The sequence below is a fragment of the Megalobrama amblycephala genome, linkage group LG2 (assembly GCF_018812025.1).
Source record: "Megalobrama amblycephala isolate DHTTF-2021 linkage group LG2, ASM1881202v1, whole genome shotgun sequence".
In the NCBI taxonomy this organism is placed as follows: Eukaryota; Metazoa; Chordata; class Actinopteri; order Cypriniformes; family Xenocyprididae; genus Megalobrama; species Megalobrama amblycephala.
Genome location: NC_063045.1, coordinates 57,038,147 through 57,056,456, shown reverse-complemented (window position 1 = coordinate 57,056,456; position 18,310 = coordinate 57,038,147). Strand labels below are relative to the sequence as shown.

Here is an 18,310-nt window from a genome sequence, read left to right as displayed (position 1 = left end):
ATATTTAAAGGTGGGATCAGTAGATTTTGAAAAACGCTGTTGGACATTGTTGATATTTGAAATCGACCCAAACAAACCCACCCCTCTCTTCATTGCTCCGCCTTCAAAACGTCTCTGGTTACTCACATAACCTCGAAAGGGCACTCGCACTCCAATCTTAACCACCCTGCTCCGAGTCGGTCTCGAACCCAGGCAGTTCTTCAGTTTTTTATTCTCTTATTTTCAAATGTCCCTCTTGCTCGTTCCCTTTCCTCCTAATGCTGATTGGTTTGTTTGTTGATGGTGTCGGCCCGACTAACTTCCAAACAGTGTTTTTGAAATTCTACTGAGTCCACCTTTAATTGCAGTTTGCAAAAACACTGTTTGGAAGTTAGTCGGGCCGACACCATCAACAAACAAACCAATCAAAGTTGTAGGTCGGTTAAGGATCTTCCAGTCTAGCCAGTATGAGTTTTTAATTAATTAATGTAATTTGACTAAGAGATGTCACATGAACAGCCACTTAAACACTGTCTATTTCTGAGAATTCTGGGAAAATGTTTATCATTCTGATATGTATCAACATGATTACCGGATTCACGAGTGTCTAAATGCTTTTGCAGAGTTAATTCCATTTTTTCTGAAGTGAGTGATGTGATTGTTTCGCAAATCAAGAAGGACGTTCAGAGAAGTGGCCCATGCTGCAGCGAAGATACAGGAAGTGTGAGTGTGTCTGAAGAGGAAGCTCCGCCCCATGTTCAGGCTGACATTGAGATATTGAGGAAGGCCAAAATGAGAGCCCTAAATGGCCTTCTACAATCTCACACTGGCTGGTGTTGGCTTGGATTGGTGAGATTCTCAAATTTTCCAAAAAACCCCCAAAAAACTCAAATTTACAGCACAAAAATATGCTCATGAATCTAAAACAAAACATCAAATCAAATCACTATAAACACAGAGTCCAAAGCACTGCACTTCTGCTTTGTTTATTTGGAGTCTTAAAGCGGTCACACACTGGACAAGAAGTGTTGCATCGCGTCTAGAGGTATCGCACACCAGACACGCACATTCTATTGTCAGTTTGTTGTCAACAATATTGATATATCCAAGGACATTATGAAATTAAGATAAAGTCTGTACTGCATGTTATGTTATGATTTCACTGTACAATTAAATATAATTGCTGCTAACTTTAGTCACTGAACATTTTACCTCAGAGCGTACATTAGAGCTGCATGATTCAGGATGAATTTTTTTTTTTTGTTTGTTTCAAATAGAGATTGTGATTCTCCCACAATTCTGAACAGACAACTAAATAAAATAACGTAATTTACTAGAGGTTCTGAGAAAATGTTAATTGTTGCAGTCAATTTAAAAATGTTTAATTCATTTTAATGAATTATTAAAAGACCGTTTGTCAAACTGTTTCATACCTTGATAAATGCTTTCTCTGGGTCAGTGGCAGCGCCAACGCAGATCTGAATGTTTGAGTGTGATTTTGTCAAAGGTTAAGACAAAGAGAATCGTTGCCATTTAGGAATAAGATCGCATAAGTGTTTGAATCGCGAGCCTGATCTTTTAACAATTAATCGTGCAGCTCTAGCATACGTTAACTGAATTAATTAAGAATCTCACCTGAAAATCAGATAAAATCTGCAATCTTCCTCCATGCAGCCGATTTTCATATTTCCACATATAATTCAGTGTATTTCCCCAACTTCACCTTGAGTTTTTCGTCGTCATTTTTTGGGACAAATATAATGTAATTTAACAGAAAACTATGCTAGTGGTGCGGATTTTGAACGGCGTCCTGAGTCGCAGCTGGGCACTGATGTGCCTACACTCTGTTCATATTTAATCCATGTGGCGTGACGAGGTGCTTCTCATCTGGTGTGCGACCCCCTTTAGTCTTTTGGGTGTCGGCATTTAAGTAGTTTTAGTATGAAAAAAATGCTTCTTATATGTTGGAATTGTCATGAACAAGTCTTTAGACCGAAGAGAGGATGGCTGCCCTTACCATTCATCAAGTCCAGAATGAAACACAGTTTATCAGGGGTGTGGAAGGCATATGTCATACACACTATGAAAGGACAATCCTGCAGATAAAGAAAGACAGAGAGGGTACAACAGATGTTATTGTGCAGTCTGAGTAATAAGTACGTCCGTGTACATGTACGTGTCACTCACCCCGGTGCTGACCAACGACAGCATGATTCTCTCATTGAGCGCCAGCGTTTCTCCCTGCTTCATTTTGATACGCTTTTTATCTAAACACTTCATGGCATACCTGAGACACACACAGAAAGTGAGTACATCCTTTTATCCTAACCCAAAAAAAGCATCTTTTTGGTTTAATCCTTACAACAGCTCTTACATTTTCCCAGTGTCTGCCTTTCTGCATCCGTACACCTCTCCAAAACCCCCTCTGCCAATGATCCGATGCACGCTGAAGTCATTCATTGTCAACTACATGCAAAATCAGGAGCAACATTAAATAAAAGTTTATTTCAAAAGTTTATAAAGGTGCATGAGGAACTTTTGGGTAAATATAACACAAGGGAAAACTTACATGGATGTTGAGCTCTACATTCTTCCACTGGCAGAAACGCGTGAACTTGTCGCTATCGGGCAAAGAGAAAGGTTTTCATGTTAAAATCATTCTCAAGCAACAAAACTCAAAAACGTGCATTTGAATAGTATCTTTCAATGAGTAGTACCTTTCAATGAACTTCTGAAAGATATTTCCTCGAAGACTGTCACAGATTTCAACTATGTATGGCTGAAAGAAGGCAAGCAAACAAATGCATAAGGATCAGTTGTGAGTACCTGCTATCTAAACACTTTACTTCCTTCCGTTAAATTAACAAAAGCCAATCTGCACCTGGAAAAACAGGTTAGATTTTATTTCATGTTGGGGGACTTACCTGAAAGAGATTTGGAGGAACTTGTTTCTTTGCTAGGTGAGTCTGGACATGGTCTACTGCCTTCTTAGAGAAGGGCTGTGAGAAAGGAAGGTAGATTAAGTGACATTTGCGATAAGGGAGGTCAAAACACTAAAGAAACAAGAACATTTTCCCCTGAATAAACGTCAAGCATCGACATTAACCTCCTAAGCATTCCTGGTTATCACAACATAAAACACTGTGACATAATCGCACAGGTCTCGAGTGTCCTATAAGCCATTGTGTTGGTTCATTCAGGCTTCCTGTTTCTGAAAAGCTACAACTGGAGACTGACGGAGGCTAATGGGAGTCTTGTTTTCTCAACAGAAAACATTTGAATGGAGTCTCCGGATCTTCAATGGACAATAAGAACCATCATCCCTCCAGCAAGAAGCATTATAGAATCATGTTCCTTTGCATGCATCATATTAGAGTTCATGACTATAAACAACAATATAACAAAATATTCAAATATATATTAGGGGTGTGATGAGATATCATAAGATTAAAAGGTTAAGGTGAAAAGCTGGATAGAATATGCCACCGCTAAGTTTACATTACGCCTCCACTGTCGTTTTTCTTTTTATAGAAATAAAAACCATTTCATTCAGTTGGATAATGTTCGCTTCAATCCCATCCAGCTCATCCAACATGAGCTGCAAAGTCGTACGTAGTGCAGCAGGAATCAGAGTTCACTGATCACGTGACGAGATGACTGACAAGACCATGGCGGAGGATTCGCTGTACAACAGAGCTCCCTATTCACAGAGTACGTGAGATCGCGAAAGTAAAACGCATGCACATTCATACGCAATTTTAATACCCCGCATTTTCAAAGCATCTCCCTGATGCATGCAAATATCTCCCAATATGAAAGCTATCTTAGGCTGGGCTGTGTAGTTGTAACCATCTCTTGGCTCTGTATCATCCTTGAAGAAAAATTTGGTTTTGAATACTGAGAGAGTACTTTAATTATGCTTGCACTTATTGTTTGCACTTAATACTGTTTTTATTTCTATGATCAATTTGTAGAAAGGAGTTCAGTTAGGAGGTCAAAATTTGTAGAAGCTCATAAATCTTGTACAGTAAAGGCCCCGGTATACTTCAAACGAAATCGAAGAACGAACTAATGTGACGTCATTTCGAACAAAATCAGGGCAAAACGAAGTTCGTTTTGTGTTCTTTTTGGAAGTTCGAAACGGCTTGCCAAAGCGAACTTTCAGGAAAAGTTCGCTCCAGCTGCAAAACACCTTCGTACTACCATTGGTCAGTGACGATAACGTAATAGGAGGTGTACGCTGAGGCTCCGCCTTCATTCGCGTCGAACGAGGTAAGAGCTCTGCGGGTGAAAAGATGAACAAACTGGATAGCCGCTTTATAGTACAAAATGAAGTTGTGCTTGTAAAAAAAATGAGGCACTAACACTGTTTTTCATGTTTGATACTGTAAAGCTGCTTGATTTTTAGCAATCTATTGAATAAAGAGCTATATGAAGACGTGACTGGAGTGCTAATTTGCAGAGCTCATGCTAACATTCCTATGCTGTTATGATCAGACGCTTTTCTTATGCTTTCTATAATGAATGCTTGCTGTTTTCTCATTTTTGTTGTGTTTATTTTGTTACTGAGAAGAAAGTGCATGGCACATATTTACATATTCATATAACCGTCGCTCTCAGCAGGGTGGGCGGCGTCAGATGTTCATTTACAGTATATCGCTGGTCAAGCATTTCGAACTTCGTTTTACTCCTAAACGAAGAACGAAAAAGAACTTCGTTTGTAGTATACCGGGGCCTTAAGGTCTGAGAGACTCATATGAAATCATACAGGAGAGAGGCCAGTCAGTTGAGTTTGTGGCAAAACCTTTTACAGTGCTTGAGTATTGTCTTTTACTGCATATGATAATTCATTCTCAGAAAGTAGAGCTGAAATGAATTTCATTACAAGGATTATTAGTTAAAACATTTCAAATGCACCTGCAGATTATTTTTCTAGTCGTGTATTTCATCACTGAGGATTTCTTAAAAATACTGTGTAAAAAAAACTTGTCTAATCTCGTTCACTCAATTGCATATATATATATATATATATATATATATATATATATATATATATATATATATATATATATATATATATATATATATATGAGACACGCAATTGAGTGAACGAGATTAGACAAGTTATATATATATTCATTCATCTATCTTCACTGATTAGTTGTTGGATCACTATTTGATCTTGCAAATAATCATGTAGCAAATAGAAAGCTTTGACATGACTGGCGCAGATCTAAATTGGATACTGTAACTGACACGTTTCAAAATTAATAGAACTGAAGTGGCAGAGACATAATCTAATCTGCCAAATTTTATTCTTACATGGGAACACGACAGAAGCTCCTTCATTATGTAGACGTCGTAAATCTGTCGACTGCGAGTTAGCCTCTCCTCTTCTGAATCCAACTTCTCGTACTCTTTAATCTGAAAAGAACAAAAGATTATCATCATCTCAGACACAATCCCACGCTCTTTAATAGGACACATGGTGTTCTTCTGGTGAATGGAAGTGAAAAAAAAAAACATGTCGACTAGCCATGTCATTGCGGGTCATATAACCAGCATGAGGATAAATCAGGTCAAATACAAACAAATTCAGTAAAAACAAGCACAATTGCCACATTAATGGGAATATACAGAAGCTTGCCTGCAAAGAAAAAAGAATTTTACCTCCTCATAAAACTTCAGCTGCGGAACGGCCTCGTCGATCTCGTTCATGCAGAAATCCTTGAACAAGAGGAAACCTGGACAACAGAGGCAGGAAGGCGATCAGTTAGATAAGGTGTGAAACAGAATAAATGATGGAAAGTTTTGACCTTTTTAGACTGCACAATGCAAGAAAATGTATTATAAATATAAAACAAATAAAACAGTAGCTATATTGACGCCTATTGAAAGCACGATTCCTGAAAGGCATTCATGCTAAAGTAAACATAAGTATAATTAGGGCAAATAATAAAGAGACAACTCAAATAGCAGCTGTACCACCATGAATAAATATAATAGAATTTGCTTTGAAGGGGGAAGTTGTTTCAACAAAGCAGTATTTTCATAACCAAATCAATATCACGAGGTGAAGAAAACACAAGATAGACCAATACAATATTTTATGGATATTCATCATAAACACGCATTCAGCCTTGCAAAGAAAGTTCCTGATTTGTCATGGTGTCATGAAAATAACATCATTAAAAGGCTTTGTTTTTTATGCAAAACAATTTAATATTTTTCCTCTTTTGATTTAGGATAAAATATGACGCAAACTGCTTCTGTGAGATTCACCCAAACAGTTTAGCTCGCAGATACTGGTACAGTGCTGACGGTAAAAGCTCTCAAAGAATGAGGGATAACAACAAAAACATCATCCTAACCAGTGGGCCGCGGATTAGTTACTGTTGAGAAGATTATCCTTAAATCACAGGACAGACACCACTATCCCAATTCAGAAAATCCTCTATCAGACAGCCACCTTGACCTTTCACTTCACTCGATCCTGCCAGCTGCAGCAATTCCTTTCTCATCTTCAACTTGTTTGCTTTTCAACAAAGCACAGCAGAAGTTACCAGTTGAACAACCCATGCGCTCACGTGGTGACGACGTGGCACAGAGGGAGAAGATCAGCACAGACGGTAAAGTTGAGACTGTTCCCATAGCAACAATAATGGGCCACCATCATGAGTAGAGGGGACGGGGCTCGGTTAAAGACTGCTGCCTGTTTCAGCGTCTGATTGGGTGACCAGACAGGGCAAAAGTCACAGGATGAAATGCACTTCTATGGTGTCAAGAGTGATATGGCCCTCGCAAGTGATATAAACAGAGCAGATGAAAGATGCAGGAGGAAGGAACATTGTTTGAGTGGATTAGCGTGACAGTTCTAGCGTTGGGCGCTGAGATCTGAGAGCATGGCTGCTTCTGATACCTGCAGCATTAGTGTGAGCTGATTACCACTGTTAAAATAGGAGGGCAGAGCAGGTGTTAATTGGATCACAGCGGAATTATCCTCCGGGAGATTAAAAGCAAAAAAATAACACCACAAACATGGTGCTGCTGGGCAGCTACAGCACAAGGTTTATACATATTCATTCTAAATAAAGAATTAAAAATAAACTCTTAAAATTATAGTTACACCACAGTAATACAACACACAGCTGAAATTATATGGGCATAATCATTTGCATCTATGTATTTAGCAGATGCTTTTATCCAAAACGACTTGCATTGCATAATGGATATTTTGGTTTATGTAGTAATGTATTGTGATAATTTAATCTCACCCAGTCCCCGCAGATATATTTTTAATACATGTACAAAACATACATTTCCATATAACTATTATTTTTAAATGTAAATGAATATGTGTGTGTATTGTAATAGATGTTTTAAACACACATTAAAAAGAACTTGATCAAGGGTGATCAAGCAGCTCAAACAAATAAATCTTCAGATCTGAAACTGCTACTTTCCACAATCCAATCAATACACAATGGATAAAGTCATGTCTTGTCCTACTATTTTTATAAATCCATCACATTAAATGCTTAATGCCCCTTTTCACACAATTTAATATAAGTCTCTGGTGTCCCCAGAATGTGTCTGTGAAGTTTCAGCTCAAAATATCCCACAGATCATTTATTATAGCTTGTCAAATTTGCCCCTATTTGGGTGTGAGCAAAAACACGCCGTTTTTGTGTGTGTCCCTTTAAATACAAATGATCTGCTGCTCCCTGCCCGCTTTTCAAAAGAGGTGGAGCTTTAACTCCACAACAACTTGCTCAACAACAACAAAGCTGGAGAATCTCACGCAGCCAAAATGACTCTAAATAGTTTTCTGTGCACATCTGTGCAGCCAACGACAGAACAGTTAGCATGCTTTGCTCTGACTTTTGCCATGGAGTTAGAACTGGTACACCGTTTTCGTTTGCAAAAACAAAATGATGACGCTGTGGGTGTAAACGTGCAGATTAAGGGGCAGTAATATTATAATAAGCTCTCCTTCCTAAGTCACTAGGGGAGAGAAATCTAAGCGACTCGTTTTTTCATATGCTTGCAGAGAAAGGCTTGCCAAAAAGTTAATGGGTTGTCCTTTTTCACGTTTTCTGGGTTGGTAGATGCACCGGGGACCCGATTATAGCACTTAAACAGGGAAAAAGTCAGATTTTCATGATATGTCCCCTTTAATGAAGTAAAATTGGCTGTGAATGCTGCTTCATGTTGTCATCACTGTAGTTAAAAAAGGAGAAAGCATGAACTGAGGAACATTTACACCAAAATAATACAACGATCAGCTGAAATGATATGGGACCTAATGGGCATTACGGTTACAATGATGTAGTAATATACTGTGATATAATTTTCACTCAGCACCTCCTTCAATGTCAGTCTATGGGATTTTTGCACATTTTCCTTTCCTTTAGAAAAGGACTCACACACTTCTTTTCCACACGATTTGAGATATAATTTATGTCCATATCACAATCAGACCCACAAGTATGAGCAATAGTAGTGAATAGTAGTAGCGAAACTAATAAGGGCCTCTCAGCAAAAATTTTTCTCCTCTCAGTATCTTCTCCGCCGTCCTCTTCCTCCTCTCTGTTATCTCTCAGACACTCATCTTTGTTTTCCTCCCTTTCCTGCTGTCTGCAGTGTAGAGTCAGGAGGTCTCAAATACAATCCAGAGAGGAATAAACCCAGCGGCCGGTGACACGGACACAAATGTATGAAAATGCAGCCATGGATCACAGTGAAAACATATTGATCAGATGGCATTCATATAAATGAGATGAAATGAGAAATGAGATATCTCAACAGGCAGATAAAAACTGGTTTAAACTAACAGTTCCAGCTCTAAATGTCAGATAAGCCACACATAACACACTGACTGCACATCAATTGAAATTCGCGGATAAAATAGTCTAATTCAGGCCAGGGTTTCCTCATCTTTACGTTCTGAGAAGGAATGAGGAGGTGAGTGATAGATATAAAAATCACGCTGAAGAGGATGAGGCCTACGTCACGGAGTTAATGGATTACCCTTAATCGCACTTTGAATGCACAAAGCGATCTCCCTCCTTGATTGCAGGATTCTCACTCGAGCCCAAGTACAGGTGGGGTAAGCTTGCTGACAGACCACTCAGCGTGTGCTTCCTCTTGAAGCACAGGAGATCTGTGAGGACCGTCACTGAATCACAAAGTCATCAGTACCATAATCCAGTGGAAATCCAATGAGAGTCCCTATAAATACAGCTGGGGAATAATTACACGTCGGTCTTAAAGGAATCTGCACTATTTGTTTTCGCCCCTGTGTTGATTCAAAGTCACCTTTAAATCAAAACTGCCAAATCGCTAATTAGGCATTTAAACTGTTATATGTAAATTATATATTTATATTTTTTATATATTTAAAAAAAATATAGAATGTATATGTATTTTATTAATATATAATTAAAAAAAAAACTTTTATATTATGGTAATGTATATTTTGTATACATATTGAAAATATAACTGCTTACAGTTTTCTTTTTATTTTTTTCTCCACATTAAGGAAGTAAAATGGGCTATGAATGCCGGATCTGAATGCATAGGGCCCTATGAAATCCAAATTCCATTTCCCCTTTCCCATTTTAATTTTTGGACTCAATTTTAATGGTTAAATTAAGTTTTAGTAATAAAAAAACTGACTAATTACATGAAATCATGAAACTTATACAATTTAACATCAATTTATTAACAGAATTTACATTTTTAGGGCCCTATGAAATGTGTTTTTTTCCCCTCAAATTCCATTTTTTGTTTTTTGTTTTCTGGATTCCATTTTAAAGGTTTAAGCAATTTTAATAATCAAAAAGCATGTCTAACCAAATGGAATAATAAAAAGAACAAAAAGTTTTTTTTTTTCTTTAAAAAAAACATTTCTATGAAATGGTTCTTGTTTTTTCAAAAATTCTGTGTATTTTAATCTTTCTGGCAATCAAATGAAGGCATAAAACAATTTCTTTTAATCATATATTAAACACTTTTTTTGTCAAACAAAGTGCTGAAAAACAGAGCTTTAATAATAATTTATTATTATTAGTCTTAGTATTATTATTACTACATTGAGGCGTAGCTGAATTCCACTGTGCAACAGTAATATATTTGTCACAATTTCATAAAGGTAAACCAAACTTGAATTTTGACGGGTTGCCGTGAAGACCTTTGAGGATCTATGCGTTTATGATATGACAATTTTTCTCAAAATGGTAAAATGCTGATGAAGTGACTCTCAGAGCAGCTCTGGAGATGAAGTTCATGCATTCATATCCTCATATAGTGAGGAAGCAGAGGCTGAAAACACCACGAGCGTCACATGTGCTTCAGTGTGTGTGAGGTAAATGTAACCACGCGTCTGAGCCATTCCTGCGCACAGAACATGCAGTATTCATATTTAAAGTCTTTTTGCGGTTTAATATTCACAGACACTAGTCCAGTGGTTCTCAACATTTTTTCCCAGTGGGCTGCACTATGGTCCAAGTGCAAGTCTCATTGGCCGCATTTTCACAAATGAAAACCAAATAGATTTAATGTTATGGTATTAGCAGATAATATTATTATTATACCTAGATGCTGCGCACACAGAAGAGGTGGCATTTTCTGGTGGCACATATGGCATTTTATTTCTGTCACACTCTGCAAAATCAACAAATAGTGTAAGAAATTTGTTTTTGATTCACAGTGTGTTGAAATGACTGGCAGTGTGACTTCTTCAGATCAAAGTGAAACTCTCGTTCAATAATCTCATGTTATTCAATCCCCTGATATACAGTATGTCACAGAAAATGAGAACAATGTATTCCACCAAATAAAAACTAACTTGCTGACATTAGCATTACAGTAATCATATAATAGTGCTCAATGTACATACACAAAATATATGCAAGCACTTTAAGTAACTATTTACCTCTGGATGTAAATGCTCTTCAACAGCATCGTAACAGTCACCAAACAATGACAGAATGTTAATATAGGCCACAAACGCCTTATAAAAATGTTACTCAACTCTTTTTACAAACAGCATTTAGCGCATTGTAATTACAATCTCTGACGACATCAAGCATTCGGTCATGTCGCAATCCCTCGCGCAGCATCTGCAAATTCTTCATACCTTTGCTGCTGATGCTACGACTCTTTGTTGTTTGCAATGTGTTCCTTCATTGGTATGTTCCTTATTTTGTTTTTCTTCTCTAACCCTCTGGAGTCTGAGGCTGATTTGGGGCCTGGAGAAGTTTTGACATGCCCTGACATTTGTGCTTTTTTCAGTTGTTCATAAACATATAAATGACAAAAGTGTCATTACACTGTATTCAGCACAAACTAGGCTACCATAATATGTGAGGAACATGTGTGTACATGTTTGTGTTTTTGAAGGAATAACGTTTATGCGTGGTTACTGAAAAAACAAAAAACTTAAGTCACTGATATAAGGCCAATAAAAGTATATTAAATCTGTGTTCACAAGACTTTTGGGTATTGAAGGTTGTAGACTAGAGTTTTTGCTTCAAAATTATGTAAAAATTATGCTGACTACTCTTTCATTTATAACAATATACTGATTTAGTTTTTGTAAGACACTTTTTGCCAAGAAACACGGTATGCGAGGAGGCGTGAATCTCCATGAATAATGGCTCATTCTCACCTGTGAAGACAAAAGAATTGAATAGTAATGACCTGAAAAGACTTGCATATTAATGAGGCATTTCAGTCAGGTAGGCTGTGAAAAAAAACTTCTGTGATGTCTCAACCTCATCATGGTATATGAAACATACAGAAAAATGTTATTACAATATAAAATAATGGTTTTATATTATACTTTAAAATATAATGTATTTCTGTGATGCAAAGAGTCTGAATATAGGCTTTTAGTTTAAAAGCATGCACATTTGGAGAAATATAGGATTCTCATATGTTTATGTCAATTTTCTATACAGAGGAGTTATTTTTTTATTTAATATTCATTGTTATCTCTATGAGCGCTGGTGTTTGCAATTCATACTGCAGCTGGAGGGCGCTCTGTGCATTTTAGTCCACAAATTCACCTAAGAAGAAGACGATATTCCATGAATGGTGTTTACCAATTCATACTACAGCCGGAGGGCGCTAAAGAAACAAAAACTCACTTAAAACTTATCAATAGAAGAAAACAAACAGGAATTTACTGCATGTCTTCCAGAGATCGCTAACCATGGCTTTTTCATCCAGATAAACAATTTTCAAGGCAATAAATACACGATTGAGATGATGAATGCATGTGTTGTCTCTGAATTTGCCTGTGAATAGCGCTGGCTCCGTGGGCGTGGCCGCATTAGTGGGTAATGAGCTGAATCACGGACTTCTGACATGGCTCTCTTTTCATACAGATTACATAAACACAGAATGTTTGTTTTCGATTTGACTTGCACGATTTAAAACCTGACATTTCAACGTTTTGTTAGACATAAGTATGAATTTTTTGTGATTAGTATTCACTAAGTTACACTTCATTTTCTGAGAACTATCAGATTGGACTTCGTTCAGAGGGAGATGAGAGATCACGCATCATGTTAGTTTTCTTTATTTTACAAAAAGCACAACATTTTGTTTTTACTCTGAGTGTATACAAATAAAAGGAAATATTCTATAGTTTCAATTGATGCATTACTTATGTCTCTATGACAACAAATGACAGAGTATTTTAAGTCTGTTTTGCTGCAATGTGAAAAAAAACCTGCAAAACGCGCCGGCGCGTTTTTAGACCTCAGAGTGCTAATAACAAATGTGTCCATTTTAATCCCTAAATTTACAAAAACAATGGCTACTAATGGAAGTCTGCCAAAGCGCGCACTTGTAAGTGTTCGTTAACTGAGTAGCCTATCAGTACAAAAAAATAATTTATAGTTCAAACTTATATTAATTTAATCCATTTTAATTTAATTTAAAAACAAAAATAAATTGTAAAACTGAAATTTATTTTTTCAATGTGGTCGGCATATCATGGGCCACATTTGCATTCGTGACGGGCCGCAGGCTGAGATCCACTGCACTAGTCTATATCACGATTTGATTTAAGTGTGGTGACCTACTTTTTATTTATTCATCAAATTTGACAAATTCCTTGACATTCCTCGTTATACAGTAAATTACATGCTGGATTCCTCGATTCCGTCTGCGTTTTATGCAACGCTGAAATCATAGGGCCCTGCATGAACTGATCAAATGTATACTCTGAATGCAATGCATTGGATAAAAGCATCTGGCAGAAGCAGAAGTAGCTGAGAGTGCTAGAGTCTCATTAGCAGTTGAAAGCATTATCAAATGAGCCTAAAAGCTACATAAACATTGAGGGGACAAATAGAAGGCCTGACTCTCTCCACACCACTTGTTTTACAAAAACTGATTCTGTCATTTCCACCAGCCACCCAAAAGTGTGCAATCAATACTGAGATGTGGGACTCTATGAGAGGAGGGGAGGAACGCTCAAATGCGCGTGCAAGCGTGCAGGCCAACACTAACCACACTGCCCACGCACAGCCCAAAAACACAAGGAACTATATTAGAGTTTACTGTGGGCCATCGCAAAGGGAAACAACCAACATTTCCTGGCTGGCCTGCGAGAGGTAGCTTAGTAGGCCAGGTTAATGCGTCTTTATTTTACAATACCTTGCCAACAAGGTGAGTGTCTTAGTGATGTTTACAAGGTGTACGAAGATGGAACATGGAAAAACAGACAGCCTATTAAACACACACAAGTGCACACGGATACACACCCACATGCATACACACACTGCAGACTCAGCAAACAAATGTCCGTTTATTTTAGATTTGAATTGTCATGACTCCTTCTCACACATGGCCTCTCCCTTTCTTATTCTGTGACACACAAAAAAAACACTTCCCTATGCATAGTTTCAATATTAACAACAGCAAAAAGACGCCATGCTCGTGCCAGGCCGAATGGAGAGTGGGCTTGAGACTCGCAGCCAGAGCTTCTGTTCAGGTTCAAATCCTATTAGTATTGAGCATCATGACTATATATATATGATGAATCAGTCCAAGAGGCGTTGCACATGTCGTGTTGAGCAGTGGCCAAGTTTTGCGCCAGCTTGGAACATGCAAGAAACTGATTTTTCTTCCTTGATTAAAAAAAAAGAAGAAAAAAAGTTCAAGGCACTGAAGAGTGTAATTTCTGAACTGCAAAAATGATTGCTGTCAAACAGGTTTTCACTCATATGCCAAACAAATAGTTTCATGATTGCGCCAGCGTTCACACTTTTTGGGGAAATTCAACCAACGGAAGACACTGTAAAAAATACATCCGTAAAACAACGGAAAAAGTACTGGCAGCTCGTTACCTGTAGGGCTGGGCGATATATCGCATGAGATTGTCACGCGCATTTCGTCAGTAAAGCCGGTTCCCTGATTACCGCGAAATCGCCATCACCTGCTTTCAAATGGAGCGGCATTTAATAGACAGAGCCGTAGTTCACTGACAATCTACGCAATATCGCGTTCATTATCGCAGATGAATCGCCTTCGATATGAACGCGATATTGCGTAGCTTGTCAGTGAACTACGGCTCTGTCTACTAAATGCCGCTCCATTTGAAAGCAGGTGATGGCGATTTCGCGGTAATCAGGGAACCGGCTTTACTGACGAAATGCGCGTGACAATCGCATGCGATATATCGCCCAGCCCTAGTTACCTGGACATTATCCAGTAATTTTACGGACATTTCCGTTAACCCTAAAACACAACTCAATGAAGTGCAAAATTCTAAATACTGGTAAAACACCTGTAAAAAAATAAATATGGAAAATTCTGTTAACCCTCAAAAACCGAGATGGCCGAAAAAGAACCATCGTTCTAAAATGTTTAATAAGTATTTAATCGAACCGCAAATCCAATCTGTATGCTTTAAAATGTACCGTAAAGAGGAGATTCTCGGCTTTCCGGTGATATCGCATTTATCTCATTCTGACATTCAGAGGCTCCGTGGTGAGACTGGTTACGTCATCAAAATCTGCAGCATTGATTCGTTAAGGTAATGCATGTGGTTTGTTCCACTAAGCCAAACAGGAACGATTGTTGATGCCTAGGTCCCACTTCCTATGCCCAGATTGGTTCAAACCATCATCATCTCAACCAATAAACATAGGTTTTAGTCATTGGAAACCACAATACTGTCATGTTTCTTTGGAAATATGAATAAGCGCAAAGTGAAAGTATTTGCGTGCGTGTGTATCTGCGTGTATGAAAACAAACACAAAAATTGCAGATTTGAATGAGAACACTCATATTACAAAGCATGACTTTGACATAACATGAACCAAAAATGAGGATAAAACAGTTATTGCAATTTATGTTTTCAAAAGTGTCTCTACGCTGTGAACTGGTGCGATCAAATGTGACACGTTCAGTGAGGAGTACAGCCACAGGACTGCTCTGTTTGGTTGTTATATTATCTAAATACTTATTTTATAGTTTGTGAAGATCATTAACATTAGCAGTTCAGTTGAACTACTTATTTTTCTCTCTCATTTTGTGTGTATTTTGTGAAAAAACCTTTGCACTGTTTTTATTTTCGTTGCACAAGACTTTTCAAATTCTCATAATTGTTTTCATTACTTGCAACACTATTTGTTTTTATTCATGTTCAGATTGAAAATATATTTCTCTAATCAGTCACTTTTTCTGTAGTGTTCTGTTATATAACATTTTTTGTATTAATTTAACTCCCTGGTCTTTTTTGGACACACATTATCAATAAATAAAGTACGCCTGTTTATCCCTAAAGAGTAATACTGTAGTTTTATCTAGAGTTATATTGTAACAAATGGCTATAACTTGCTTAGAGATTGTTAAATTTATACAAAATTTCATCTGAAAGTTTAAAACATCCAAATACAACTTTAAAAAAATAAAAAAATAAAAAAATCAAACTTCATGAGGTTTTGTGCGAGTTTACCCTGAAAAACACTAGATTTTTGCTGGGGTTGTTTTTTTTTTTTTGGGCGAATTTTATCCATTGTCCAGACAAAATAAATGTAAAGTTGACACTTTAAATGAGCTAAACTGAAACTTCAAGTTGTCCTGTTTAAAATGATTTATGACACGTGATGCCGACTGCTAGAATGGGTTACAAAAACCAGAGAAAAGTGCAGGCGAGTCAGGAGCCCCAAAAATGCTCTAGGTCTTTAAGGGTTAAATTAATACAGTACATTGCAACCTTTTTTTTTTTTTTTTAGAGTGTAAAAATTATATTTCACCCAAAAATGAAAGTTCATTCATCATTTCCTCATGTTTTTACAAACTGGTTTAACTGACTTTCTTCTGTGGAATGCAAAAGAAGATTTTTTAAGATGGTTTTTTTTGTCCCAATGAAAGTAATTGGGGACCAAAACTGACTTTCACTGAATCTACAGAAAGAAGAATTAATGTGGGTTTGGAACAACATGAGGGTAAGTAAATTAAGACATTTTTCATTTCTGGCTGAACTATACCTTTAACATGCACAGACAACTTTTAAAGTGCCCCTATTATGCTATGTGAAAGGCTCCTAATCCTGTTTAGGATGTTTCCTACAACAGGTTTACATGCATCAAAGGTCAAAAAACACTTTCGTTTTCTCATAATATACACTGCACATCACCACATTTTTCAAATGATTCTCAAATGACTCAGACTGAATCAGTCTCTCTAAATCCCTCTTTTCTGCGAGTCTGCTCTGATCTGATTGGCCAGATGACTCAGTCTGTTGCGATTGGTCTACCGCGTACGGCTCCTGAGCTTCCTAAAGCTCAGCGATTGTACACACTGTAAAGACAGTAATGATGGCGTTGATTTGACCATATCAAGTCTATATAAGTCCAATGATGAAACACTGAAAGAACCAGTTATTTAACCCAAACCTCCATCGCAAAGATAACTTTAGCAGGACGCTCAGTGATACACTATACTCAGTTTGATGTTCATCATGAGATGTTGCAACTGTAATTCCTCACCATCAGCACTAACAAGTGAATGTCCAACAAACAGATGTGTATATTTCTAATTTATTGCGGTGCACATGTGGGAATTGTATTATTAACAGTATCAATAAGATTGCATTCATTAGCCGAGCACTAACGTGAATGATTGATGTAACATTAAAGTTTGTCAAACGCATCTTGCTCTATCCTTTATCATTACTAAAAATAGTAAGAACAAAATACGATCTGCATTAATGGACACAATTTTAGTGAAATAGTGAGCCACAGATGATTAGCAGAAGTATTTCAGTAAGACAGTAATAACGCGAGTTAGCCGGTTAGCTGGAGACGTACACAATATAGCTAAAACAAAACTGTATTTTGAACACTCTGTATAAAATACATCAATAATTAATCACACTTAGAGGTTGTGATTCTGAGGAGGAAGTAGGTACTGTCCTATCTTTAACCACTGATTCTTTGAATTACAAACGACTCATTTAAGCGGTTCAGAGTCTACTATTTCTCTTGAGAGACAATAACTTTATGATGCATTTTCAGCTTTACAAATTTTCAGACTGCTTACATTCACATACAGCTCCATTACACACTGCATGAGAGGTCATTTTCAAAAATCCATAGGCTAATAGGTGCACTTTAACATAAAAAAAAAAAAAAAAAAATACAGTTCAGCTTCAAAGTATAAAACAGTAAAATAGTGAAGGCAAATATCATATTATATATATAAAGCAGTGGCCACTCATTAAACTCAGATCATTTCCACTCTAGAGAAAACAAACTTTAACATTGTTTTCTTTCTGGTAGAGGTAATAATAATTAAGGTGGCGGATGTGGCTTCCATAAAGACTGTAATTTTATGCAAATTGCGAGATGATGCAACTTTCCTTTCTGCTTAAAGTGACATTCTTCAAACGGTTTATTGTTATTACATCTGTCATGTAACACAAACCTTTCATCCAAGAGCCCACATTCTGCAAACTAGCTGCTGCTGTTGCAGTTGCTTATTTAAATGACGCATCATAAATGTAAGGTTAATTTTTCCCTGGTACAACATACTGACTTGGCATTCTTCATCTGGATACCAAGACATCTACTGCTCAGCGGGAAACTCCCATGGCGGAGCAGCTTGGAGCAGAAGCTTGCTCTTTTGGAAGCTATGGCTCATTCTTCAATCTGTCATCTCACAATGTCAAACTGGAAGGTTTGGCAAACTGCTGTGTATTCGAAGGAAGGTCACAAGCTTAATTCGAAAAGCAGCAAACATCTCCAGCTGCATATTGACAAATGGGTGATGGCTTCAAACTCAACAGTCATTCAAACTCTCCAAGAGT

The 18,310-nt window shown here is 37.3% G+C and overlaps 1 protein-coding gene across 1 annotated transcript in view; it reads right to left on the bottom strand.

The window, feature by feature from the left end:
- grk3 (G protein-coupled receptor kinase 3) overlaps nt 1–18,310 on the bottom strand; it is a 63,309-nt gene that overhangs the window by 23,136 nt on the left and 21,863 nt on the right. Inside the window, exons 3-10 of the mRNA XM_048181132.1 lie at nt 5,650–5,723; nt 5,302–5,403; nt 2,904–2,978; nt 2,697–2,758; nt 2,549–2,600; nt 2,354–2,445; nt 2,167–2,266; nt 1,997–2,075 (exon numbers count right to left, since the gene is read on the bottom strand). Of these exons, the coding sequence (XP_048037089.1) occupies nt 1,997–2,075; nt 2,167–2,266; nt 2,354–2,445; nt 2,549–2,600; nt 2,697–2,758; nt 2,904–2,978; nt 5,302–5,403; nt 5,650–5,723 (636 nt within the window). The remainder of the gene's footprint in view (nt 1–1,996; nt 2,076–2,166; nt 2,267–2,353; nt 2,446–2,548; nt 2,601–2,696; nt 2,759–2,903; nt 2,979–5,301; nt 5,404–5,649; nt 5,724–18,310) is intronic.